Raw genomic sequence first — 12626 nt, forward strand, 5'->3', positions numbered from 1 at the left:
ATACTGTCTTCACATCCCTATCAGCAAGTGTACCTTTTCCCCAATATCCTTGCCAGCATTTACTGTTTTGATTTTCTGATTATAGTCATTCTGACTGGGGTGAGGTGAGACCTCGGTGTGGTTTTAATTTGAAGTTCCCTGATGGCTAGTGATTCTAAGCATTTTATACTGTGTCTGTTGGCCACTTGTATTTCATCCTTTTAAAAATGCCTGTGCATATCTTCTGGCCATTTTGTTTTTTCTTTAAAGATTTATTTATGTATTTGAGAGGCAGAGTTACAGACAGAAAGAGGGACACATACACACACACACAGGGATAGAGAGATACAAAGAAGGAGAGAGAGGTCTTCATTCATTGGTTCACACTCCAAATGGTCACAATTACTTGAGCTGAGCCTATACAAAGCTAGGATAGGCTTCTTCTCAGTCTCCCACATGGGTGCAGGGGTTTAAGCACTTGGGCCATCTTCTACTGCTTTCCCAGGCATAGAACTGGATTTGAAGAAGGGCAGGTATGACATGAACTGGTGCCCATATAGGATGCTGGCACCACAGGCAGAGGCTTAACCAAATATACCAAAGCACCAGCTACCTGCCCATTTCTTAACTGGATTGTTTGTTGCTGTTTTGCTTCTTTACTCTTTATAGATTCTGAATATTAATCCTTTATCAGTTGCATAGTTTATATTTTCTCCCATTTTGTTGGTTGCATCTTCACTTTGTTGAATGTCCCTTTTGCAGTGCAGAAGCTTCTTAGCTTGATATAATCCAATTTATCTATTTTTGCTTTGATTGCCTGTGCTTCTGGGATATTTTCCAAGAAGTCTTTACCTATACCAATGTCTTGCAGAATTTCCCTGATGTTTTCCTCTAGTAATTTGATGGTATCAAGTTGTATATTTAGATCCTTGATCTATTATGAGTTTTTTTTTTTATAAGGTGCTATGTAGGGGTCTTGTTTCACACTTTTGTGTACATACATCTGATTTTCCCAACACCATTTTTGAAGAAACTGTCCTCTCTTCAGGGATTGATTTTAGCTTGTTTATCAAAGATTAGTTGGTTGTAGATGTGTGGATTGATTTCTGGCTTCTGTTCTGTTCCATTGGTCAACATGTCTATTTTTGTGCCAGAATCATGCTGTTTTCATTATAACTATCCTATAGTATGTCTTGAAATATGGTATTTTGATGCTTCAGGTTTTGTTTTTGTTGTTTAAGACTGCTTTAGCTATTTGTGGTCTCTTATGTTTCCATATGAATTTTAGCATCTTTTTTTTTTATATTTGAGAAGAATTTTGTTGGTATTTTGATTGGGATCACAATGAATCTCTATATATTATTTTGGGTAGTAAGGACATTTTTGATGATATTAATTCTTTGAATCCACAAACATGGAAGATTTTTCCATTTTTGGTGTCTTCTATTTCTTTCTTTAATGTTTCTTAATTTTCATTATACAGATTTTTCACATTGTTGATTAAATTTATCCCTAAGTATTTATATATTTTTGTAGCTATTGTGAATGGTACTGATATTACAAGTTATTTTTCAGGCATTTGTTTGTGTATATAAAGGCTATTAGTTTTTTGTATGTTTTTTGCAAACTCTTTTGATTACTAATTATAGCCTTTAATTACATTTCTGCTGAACAAGTGTCTTTTTACTTGTTGAACTCTTTATTTGGTGGAGCATTAAGCCTTCCTGTAATGTTAATTAAAAATGTTATCTCAAAAACTAAAAAAGGAAGAGAGAGACACACACACATAAAAAGAGAGAGAGAGAGAGAAAGGGAGAAAGGAAAGAAGCAAACAAGGAATGAAGAAGGAGAGTGCAAGGGGGGGAAGGGATGGAGAAAAGAAAGGAATAACATGTTCTTAGAGTTGTATCTATGCACCATGGAAAAGAAAAAAAAAAGAAGACCTAAATGAAAGATCTCTGTGAGTGAGATCCCAGTGGAAAGAATGGGGCCATCAAAGAAGGAGGTACCTTTCTCTGAAGGGAGGAGAGAACTTCCACTTTGACTATGACCCTATCGGAATAAGATCAAAGTCAGCGAACTCTAAAGGCTTCCATAGCCCTGGCAACTCATGACTAGAGCCTAGGGAGATTACTGACGCCATGAACAGGAGTGTCAAATTGTTAAGTCAGCAACAGAAGTCACTGTGTACTTACATCCCATGTGGGATCTGTCCTTAATGTGTTGTCTAATGTGCAGTGATGCTATAACTAGTACTGAAACAGTATTTTTACACTTTGTGTTTCTGCATGGGTACAAACTGATGAGATCTTTACTAATTATATACTGAATCAATCTTCTGTATAGCAAGATAATTGGAAATGAAAAAAAAAACTGGTGTTAAATTGGAAATGGCATAGAAAATTAATTAATTTTTTAAAAAAATATTATGTAGGATCTCTGTCTTTAATGTGCTGTACATTCTTATTTAATGCTATAACTAGTACTCCAACAGTATTTTTTTTTCACTTTGTGTTGCTATATGGGGGCAAACTGTTGAAATCGTTACCTAATATATACTAAACTGATCTTCTGTATATAAAGAGAATTGAAAATGAATCATGATGTGATTGGAAGGGGTGAGGGAGCGGGAAAGGGGAGGGTTGTGGGTGGGAGGGAAGTTTTGGGAGGGGGAAGCCATTGTAACCCATAAGCTGTACTTTGGAAATTTATATTCATTAAATAAAAGTTTAATAAAAAATAAATAAATAAATAAAAGAGTTGTATCTATGAAAAATCATGAAAAATACATATTATGAAACAACTATGATAGGATTTCAAAATATTTTTGCCCCCAAATAAACTTATTTTTCAATTCCATGAAGTTGTGAGGTACCCACATATATAGATGTAATACATAAAATTATTACAATGTAAGTAATAGTGTTGGTAAATGAAATCATATGGTTTCAAGTTTCTTACACTTATATTAATAATTTGATATAAAATATTTATGACAATTTATAGAAAAACTTTGCTGACCTCTCACATAATCTTAAAATAGTAAGTATAGCAAAAATCTGACAGATTAAAATAGAATCCTCAAAATGATTCACTGCCAACAGAAACACTGAGTGACAATAACAAAAGGAAATTCAAGAAAATAAAATCATAGAATGGCAGCCACACATCTAATTATATTAATAATTATATTAAATGGAAATGGATAAACAATTCTAATTAAAAGGCAGGGATTTTTAGGATGAATAATTGAGCAAGACCCAACTATAAAATATTCACTTTAAATATCAAGACATAGACAGGTTGAAAGTTATACCGTGCAAACTTTAAGCCTAGGAAGACTGGAGAGACTCTTGGTTAATATCAGGTAAAGTGATTTCAAAACAAACAGTATTACCAGGCATAAAAATTAGTATCCAGATAAAAAGGATTTTTTTTTAAATAATAAAAGGATCAGAAAGACATAATAATGGCAAGTGTGAAAACATTTATAATAGAAGTTGACACTACATCAAACAAAATTCTGACAGAATTAAGAGAGAAATAGAGAAATAAAAAAAAATCACAGGTAGAAATTTTTTAGACCCCCCATCTCATCAATTGATGGAACATCTATTTAGAAAATCAGTAAGTGTATGGGCTGGCAAGGGTTAAGCTGCTATCTGCAGTGTCAGCATCCTATATGGACAGTGGTTTAAGTCCTAGCTGCTCCATTTTTGATTTAGTTGCCTGATAATACACCTGAGAAAGCAGCAGAAGATGGCCCAAGAGCTTATACACATGCAGAAATGAAGGAGACTTGGATGAAGCTCCTGGCTCCTGGATTTGAAGTAGCCTAGCCCTGGCCATTGTGGTCATTTGGCGAGTAACCCAGCAGATGGAAAATCTCACTCTCTCTCTCTCTTTCCCTTTGTCTCTCCCTCTTTCTTTGTAATTCTGACTTTCAAATAAATAAATACATTTTTTTTAAAAAAAGCAAAAGAAAATCAGTAATTTATCAACTGTTGTAGTTGTTATATGATTTACTAAACCAAAAACAGTGATCTGGACTTTACCTTCTTAACATTAGAAAGGGTTGTAGCCTTTCTTTCTGTCCCTTCCTTTCAGTCACAGCTAATGTAAAGATGGAAGGCAAGTATAAGGAACAGTGTTTGTCTAAAAATATACTTTTACTGGGTATCTGGACTACCAGGCACTATACAGGCTGCTGATTTCATTTAATACTGGGAAATGGAAGGATGAAAATTTAGAGATCTTATCTATTTCACAGACAAGGAAATCTGACCCAGAGAGCTAATTTTATTGAGGTTAAATAGTTTTCAGGAATATGCACTAGAGCAAAGGTCAATCTCGCCTCCAATAGATCTCTCCATTATATAGCAATGCCTGCCTGTTGTAAGTACATAAGTGACTGGAGACATTAAGATTACTCTAAAGAATCAAATGAATATCTGGGTCTTGTCTGACGTTTTTTTTCCTCGACTGTTAACTCTGTTCTCCAAAATCTTTTTCAGTCAAGGAGGATTAATGTATGTGTAGAATTAAATAAACTTTGAGACAACTATTACAAATTTGTGATTAATATTCAACTCATGTTGTCCACTAAGGTAACTCTACTCTTCCAATAGTCTATGATACTTGCTTGCCATAAGGTAAGGCTACAAAGTGACTCTAGTATCGTTGATTTTATTGAAGGAGTTAGACATCAAATATCACATTAATCCATGCATTCCCAATGGGCAGAAAGATGAAATGCTAAGTAAGGTGAACATGTACAGAATGAGCAATTAAGTTTATTTCCCTTGGATTCATATTTTTAATAATGAGAAGACTGAACTTGAGGAGCTCCGAATTTCTCCCCTCATTACAACATATTAGCTTTGTATACAGTAGAGCAAAATGATCAGAATCTTTGAAAGCAACATTTTCAATAATATAATAGTATCCCAGATGATGAATGTTAATGCTCAAGGAACTTTCTTGAAGATCACTTTAATTAATAATGCAATGACACACAGAAAATCTTTCCCTGGACATAGTCATCGTTTTTTTTTTTTTTTTTTTTTTTGTCTCTAATATTTTAGGTTTGACCAGTGTCAAATATGACATTTTGGCAAACAACAGACAGGGGGCAGCAGATTTCAAAAAGGAATAAGCAAATGCAGTAACATCAGTGACATTTACTGTAGCATCTAAAACATTTTTCTCATATTCTTTTCTGATTCTTCATCTGTAATTTATTTTTCTTAAGAGATTTTGTAACTTTAAACTACACATATACATGCATATGACAAATAGAAATGTCATGCATAATAATGATTCCTGACGAAATTAAAAATCCCACACATCTGAACTTTTGTCTCCCATATATACAAATACGTAATATGTCAATATATGCATATATATGTATCTTTCTTTTTACTAACATTTCACCCCTTACTTAGTGAACTTGTTGCCAACAGAATTTGTTGCCTCTCGGGGAAAAAAAAAACTGTATAATTCTGGTAAGATTTTTGATGGTAAGAAAATAGCTAACATATAAAATATTAAATGTTCTTAGGTTAGCACTATGGGAAAGTATGTTATAACATTGAAGATTAAAAAACACTCAAGCTGAGTTCAAAAGAAACTATGAAAGAGGCCTGAAAGAATTTCTTGGTGTGACAGTTTTATTAATGTCTCATTATTTATACATTTTTTGAAATGGAATTTACATAAAAATGAACTCATAAAAATTATTAAGTAATAGTTAACCCAACTACTATATATCAACTATAATAGTTTCTCAGTAGGTACAAACAAGGTCCAGAATGGGTCAACAACTTGCTAAAATAAAATCATAACCTAATGACTAGAGGAATAAAAAATTGTATTTGCTTATTCTAACATACTGAATACTAGACAACAGCTGTGTCAGAGAATAAGGCAGATACTCATTTTATAATGTATATTATGTCAAGATAATATACAGTACACTCTAAGTATATATAATTTCTTTTTGTCAAAAGTATCCCAAAACACTGTGGAAGCACTCCCATCCCAAACAGGTAAAAATCGTACACAGTCTGATTATATTTCATTACTTACTGATTTTCCTTGAATTCCTCTCTCCCCAGGGCTTCCAGTCTTACCCTAAACAAGAAAATGATGCTCAAGTCAAGTGGCCCCTTCCCAAACAACAGGGGAAACTGGGGAAGATTTTAAATCTTCATCTTTAATGTGAAATTTTTTATTACTTACGGTAAGACCAGGAGGGCCTCGTTTTCCTTGATCTCCCCTTTCACCCTAACAAAGTATGAAGACCAGATGAACTAGTAAGAATCTGAATTATGGTTTCATACATGCTAGCATACATTCACAAAAAATAAAACAGCAACTATATATTTCAATATTGAAAAGCAAACATTTCTGTATGAGTTGTAAAAGCTCTATAGATGTTTCATACTTAGACAAGGAGAAAATTTAGTACCGTAGTTTTGTAAGGAAATACCTCATGTTCTGGATAGGTAGACCCTATGTGTTCAACAAAACTTAACTGTATTGAAATGAGGAAATCAATGATTACCTTGGCACCTTGTAAACCTTGCTCTCCTGGGAGACCGTCTGGGCCTCTAGGTCCCTAAGGGTGGAAACAATCCTGTCATCTCAAATGTTTACTTTTTTCTTTTTTAAACTTGTAAGTATCTTCGCAGATGACACCTGGCCCTTCCTTAGTCAACAAACTCTTTGTTTTCAAAGCCTTGGCTGTGGAAAAGAATACAGTCGGACATATGGCTGAATCTGTTTGTGTGGAAGATTTAAGTTCATGTTTTTAAAGATTTAATGCTTAATCTTAAGTCAGATAACAAAAAAATAGCTAAGTTGTTAAAGTGGCAATAATACAGGTTTGTTATTGAGGGATATTGTTTACTTTGTCATTTAGTCAGGAGCCAGCTGGGATTTATTCCTGGGAGAATTCTAAATTAATCTAAAAGTGGCAGATTTGCTTGTCTTAACAGTCTTCTAAAGGTTCACATATTTGAAGTGGTGCTCTTCTATTCACATTATGAGAAAACAAGTGCTGACTGCATCGCACCTGCTATGTACCTGCTTGATAGTAGTTACAAGGAGAGGATAGGGCATAGAAAGGACAGAGATGCGGTTAGCAATATCATGCAAATCTAAAACTTCTTAATATTCATTCAATAGTTAGTAACAAGAGTCATTCTCTAGAAAAATGACAGAATAGTCACACTGCCTAAATAACGTCAAGATTTTTTTTTCATTTTTTAAAGATTTATTTATTTATTTAAAAGGCAGAGTTAGAGAGAGAATCTTCCATGAGCAGGTCCACTCCCCAAATAGTCACAATGTCCAGAGATGGGATTATCTGAAGCCAGGAGCCTGGAGCTTCTTCTGGGTTTTTCATGTGGGTTCAGGGGCCCAAGGACTTGAGCCATTTTACTGCTTTCCCAAGTCATGGCAGACAGCTGCATAGGAAGAGGAGAGCTGGAACTCCAACTTGAGCCCATAGGGGATGCCAGAATTGCAGGCAGAGGCTTTATCTGCTATGCTGCAGTGCCTGCCCCTCTTTAAGATTATTTTAAAAAAGATTTATTTATTTGAAAGGCAGTTACACAGGAGAGAGAGAGAGAGAAAGAGAGAGAGAGAGAGAGAGAGAGAGGTCTGAGAGGTCTTTCTTCTGGCCAGAGCAGAGCCAATCCAGTGCCATGAGCCAGGAGCTTCTTCTGGGTCTCCCACGTGGGTGCAGGGGACCACCTTCCACTGCTGAGGCCTGGATCGGAAGTGGAGCAGCTGGGACTCAAACCGGTGCCCACATGGGATATCAGCACTGCAGAGGGAGACTTTACCCACTACACCATAGTGCCGGCCCCTCTTCATGATTTTAAAGTTTATTTTAAGGAGCTTAGCTTAATTCTACAGCCTCTAAGTGAACTGTGCTAAGTGTGATTTGTATCAAACTAGGCTAATCCTCCACCTTGCGGCGCCGGCACACCGGGTTCTAGTCCCGGTTGGGGCACCGATCCTGTCCCGGTTGCCCCTCTTCCAGGCCAGCTCTCTGCTGTGGCCAGGGAGTGCAGTGGAGGATGGCCCAAGTCCTTGGACCCTGCACCCCATGGGAGACCAGGAGAAGCACCTGGCTCCTGCCATCAGATCAGCGCGGTGCGCCGGCCGCAGCGCGCCTACCGTGGCGGCCATTGGAAGGTGAACCAACGGCAAAAGGAAGACCTTTCTCTCTGTCTCTCTCTCTTACTGTCCACTCTGCCTGTCAAAAAAAAAAAAAAAAAAAAAAAAAAAAGAAAAGAAAATGTTATTGGGCATAATGAAGTTTCTTCATTATGAAGCTTTTAATGAAAATGTAAATTATATAAATGGCTATAATGTATAGAAAGATAAAGCATCTAAACAGCCAAAAAGAGGATTCAGAGACAGCCTTCAGGTGTGTCTAGGAATGAAGGTACTGTGGTGGGTGGAGATCAAGCTCTCATAGACTTGTGCACAACAGAAGGAACTCCAGACAGCTGGACAGTAGAAGAAAAGAGTACAGAAGCATGATAGAAGACATCAAAAGAATGAAAAAGTAATTTGTTTGTCAGAGTACTGATTATATGTAGAGAAGTGTTAAGAAATAAGTGCAGAAATGAATACTTGGATTTAAAAGGTGATGCCAGGAGTTTATACTTAAATCACTTGGTAAAAGGGAACCATGAAAGCTTTCTACAGAACAGTTCTACAAATCCCACAGTACAACATGCTGATGTGAAGGAGGATCCTAGGTGTCAGCACCTACTATTGTATTCCATTTGAGGTGATATGCTTTGTTTTAGCTTCATATTTTTAAAAGATGCTTAATTTTATTTTATCTTGGCTTCACATTATTAAAAGATGTTTACTTTCATAGGAATCTCTTCCTGGATACTCTTAGGATAACTGTATTCCTTGATCCTCTTGGGCACATTCATGGATTTGGACAGAACAGTCATACTCTTTGAAGATCTATAGCTCCACTGGTCCTGTTAAAGTTAAAGCCATAGCTTTGGCCCCACAACTTCTCAGTCTGCATTCAATTTACTCCATAATCTGTCCCCAACTTCCTTTGCTGCCATATTTTCCTGTAAAAGACTGAAAAACTAAATCACAGTCTTATTGTACAAGACCTTGAAGATCAAGCTGAGGAGAGTATGGACTTAATTTAATAGATCAGTATTTCGAAGTGGATTATTCATTTAACATTTACTGAGTGCCCACTACAAACCACAGATTATCTTAAACCCAGAGAACATGCTATGGAGAAAAGAAAGTGTCTACATCCATAAGTAAGCAAATACACACATAAAATTAAAGTATAAAATAAAAATCGGTGGTTAAGTATAACGAAGAAAAATAAATAAGATTAAAAGAATGGAGAGTGTATAAGGTAGAGAATACCATTTTGGATACAGTGGTCTGGGAAGTCTCTCTAAAGAAATGTGTGGCTAGACATTTGAAGACCATGCATTGCAGACCGTGCAAATAACAGGCAAGATCATTGAGGTAGAAGAAACAGCAAGTGTAGAGTTCCTGAAGTGGGGGCATGCTTGGAATATTTAACAATTGAGTAACAGAAGATACAAAAAAGAGCAACGATTAAAGGTTGACTCTAAAGTTTTAAGTGTGAAGCTCCCTTGGCACTTTGCTCTAATAATTACCCTCATCTTAAAATCTCAGCAGCCTGTCTTAACTATCTGCCTCTGCCATCTTCAATGCCTTATATTCCTCTTACTGTTCTGTAAAAAATAATGTTAGTTTTTGAGTAACAAAATAAGAAGGCTGAGAGAGTTAAAAAATGAATGAGTGGTTGACATTCTAAAATACTACCAATGGATGGGGCCTTTGGCCTACTGGTTAAAATGCTGGTTAGGATACCCATGTCCACTTGGAGTAGTTGGGTTTGATTCCTGGTTCTGATCCTTGACTACAGCTTCCTGTAAATGCAGATCCTGGGAGGTAGTTGTGATGGTCCCAGTAACTGGGTGCCTGCCATGTGGATTAGGTTCCCATCTTTTGACTTTGGCCATAGCTGGGGCGCCCCTGTGGGCATTTAGGGGAGTGAATCAGTGAATGGTAACTTGTTCTCTCTCTCTCCCTCCACTCCCTACTTCTCTATCTCTCAAATAAAACTAAACTAAATTAAAATAGTATAAAAGACATCAGAAAACAAGCGATATCTAAACTGAAAATGTGTCTACTGGTAACTGGGAACTTTAAACTCTCTTTGTAAGCTGAAATTCTACCTTTTATTGGGTATTTTGTTACTATGTGGTATTGAAAATGGCATTGATAGAAAAATAATTGGAAACACAAGTTTATATGGGACAGAGAAGAAGCAATGGTGAAAGGTAATGAGTTCAACTCTTAAGAATCAACTGCAATGAAGCAGTGATAGTTAGAAGTTATGCTAAATTTAAACGGAAACAGCTATAAGGGTAAGCGTTTAACAGTCTCCCAAACACAGATTAATAATCATTCAGAATTTTTAAAGGCTTGCTTGGCTCAAAGATGGCAAAGGAATTCCATTTCTTGTATAAAATCAGATTAAGTGGCTGCCTAGATCAATATGTAGGCCAGACTACATCTAGCCGGAGAGAAGTCCCATATTAACTGCCAGTTTCTCGCTGTGGCATGTAAATCACCCACTATTGCAGTTGAACTAATTCAAAATCAACTTTTCAAGATAGAGAAAAAATTTTGCAGGTATTAGGTGAGTTGCTCAAATTTAAATGTCCAAATGATTTGAATAACTGATTTATTAACTATATAATATTTTTCAAATGTTAAATTGAAATGAGTTAATTCTGCTAGCAAGTGAATTAAGGTTGGAATAGAGGACTTGATACTTAGAATTTTACAAAATGAATATCAAACATTCATGAGTAAAATGCTGATTGTATAATTGAAAGGCGTGTCATCCAAAATTAGAGAATATATATAGTAATGATACCTACTCACTCTATAATGCTTTACATTAAAAACACTTTCACTTCAAAAAACACTTTCACATTTATTATTTCATTTACTAGGCCAAGAATACATATGGAACAAAGAAAAAAGTTTCTATGCCTACAGCAGTGATAAAGATAACTGCATTTAGTGTTTCTTGAAAAGGACTATGTAATGCAATTACATTAATGCAAGTTATAAAACCCAACATTGCTGCTTAAAAGTTTAAGACTGGGATAACTATGGAAAAAGTTGATATTCTTCCTGTTTCAGGCAAAGATAAAGAAAATTCACTCAAAAGCTTAGTTTTATCAACCTCTTTAAGTTTCTTTAGTCTATGTTTTATTTATTTGAAAGGAAGAGTGAGAAAGAAAAAGAGAGGTCAAGAAGAGTGAGAGCGAGAGCAAGAGCGAGAGAGCGAGAGCGAGAGAGAGAGAGGGAGAGAGAGAGGAAGAGAGAGAGGGAGAGAGAGAGAGAATCTCTTTCATCTGGTGGTTCACTCCCCAAATGCCTGCAACAGCCAGGGCTAGTTCAGGCCAAAGCCAGAAAGGATCTAGGAACTACATCCAGGTCTCCTAAGTGGGTGGTAGGAACCCAAGTATTTGGGTCATCAGTTGCTGCCTTCCCAGGCACATTAGCAGGAAGCTGCGTCCAAAGTGGAAGAGCCAGGACTTGAGCTGGACTCTGATATGGAATGTGGGTATCTCAAGAGGAATCTTAATCTGCTGAACCATGATGCCTGCTCTAGTATCTCTGAGCTTCACTCTGATAATTCTTGCAGAAGTTATACCATGGGTTAGTATAGATACCTGCTTTGATCCCTAGGACAAAATAAGTGTTAGGACACGAGCTTTAGCTTGAAGAAAACTAGGCAAATACCATTGTAATTGGCACCTAATTTGGCATATTTTTTAAAGTAACTTAAAATATCTCATGATATTCTCTTCAGGAAAGTATGCTGGCTAAATAGAAATATATTATCTTTTCTTTATCCTCTTTTTTTTTTTTGACAGGCAGAGTGGACAGTGAGAGAGAGAGAGACAGAGAGAAAGGTCTTCCTTTGCCGTTGGTTCACCCTCCAATGGCCGCTGCAGCTGGTGCGCTGTGGCAGGCGCACTGCGCTGATCCGATGGCAGGAGCCAGGTGCTTCTCCTGGTCTCCCATGGGGTGCAGGGCCCAAGCACTTGAGCCATCCACCACTGTACTCCCGGGCCATAGCAGAGAGCTGGCCTGGAAGAGGGGCAACCGGGACAGAATCTGGCACCCCGAGCGGGACTAGAACCCGGTGTGCTGGCGCCGCTAGGCAGAGGATTAGCCTGTTGAGCCACGGCGCCAGCCTCTTTATCCTCTTAGGAAAGCTAAATTGGGCCACACTGATCTATCAGTATGGCCTCAAAGACTAAATTTCTGATATCTCAGGTATATAAACTAAGTGTTTCCTAAAGTAACAGTTACTTGAGTTGTAGGCAACAATTTGAAAAAGCCAGTCAAACTCATGAATGACCTATTTAATCCTACATGCATTAGATGATAGGAAACGGTATTGCTACTTTATAGAAATGCTAAAATTAAAATTTGTGATTAACTAAAACATTAACACAAACTGCGTGCTCATTTATTTAGGAAGACTTTTATGAGAACTCCAAGTCCATCTCTATTAATCCCTG

General features: G+C 36.7%; 1 protein-coding gene across 6 annotated transcripts in view; it reads right to left on the minus strand.

Annotated features, from left to right (window-relative positions):
* Positions 1–12626, minus strand: part of COL24A1 (collagen type XXIV alpha 1 chain) — a 421092-nt gene that overhangs the window by 143836 nt on the left and 264630 nt on the right. For all 6 annotated transcript variants that reach the window (XM_062191650.1, XM_062191653.1, XM_062191654.1 and 3 more), the window contains 3 exons: positions 6545–6598; positions 6220–6264; positions 6067–6111 (listed from right to left, as the gene is read on the minus strand). In XM_062191650.1, coding sequence (XP_062047634.1) covers positions 6067–6111; positions 6220–6264; positions 6545–6598 — 144 coding nt within the window. The remainder of the gene's footprint in view (positions 1–6066; positions 6112–6219; positions 6265–6544; positions 6599–12626) is intronic.

This window comes from Lepus europaeus, chromosome 5, assembly GCF_033115175.1.
Source record: "Lepus europaeus isolate LE1 chromosome 5, mLepTim1.pri, whole genome shotgun sequence".
NCBI classification, from domain to species: domain Eukaryota; kingdom Metazoa; phylum Chordata; class Mammalia; order Lagomorpha; family Leporidae; genus Lepus; species Lepus europaeus.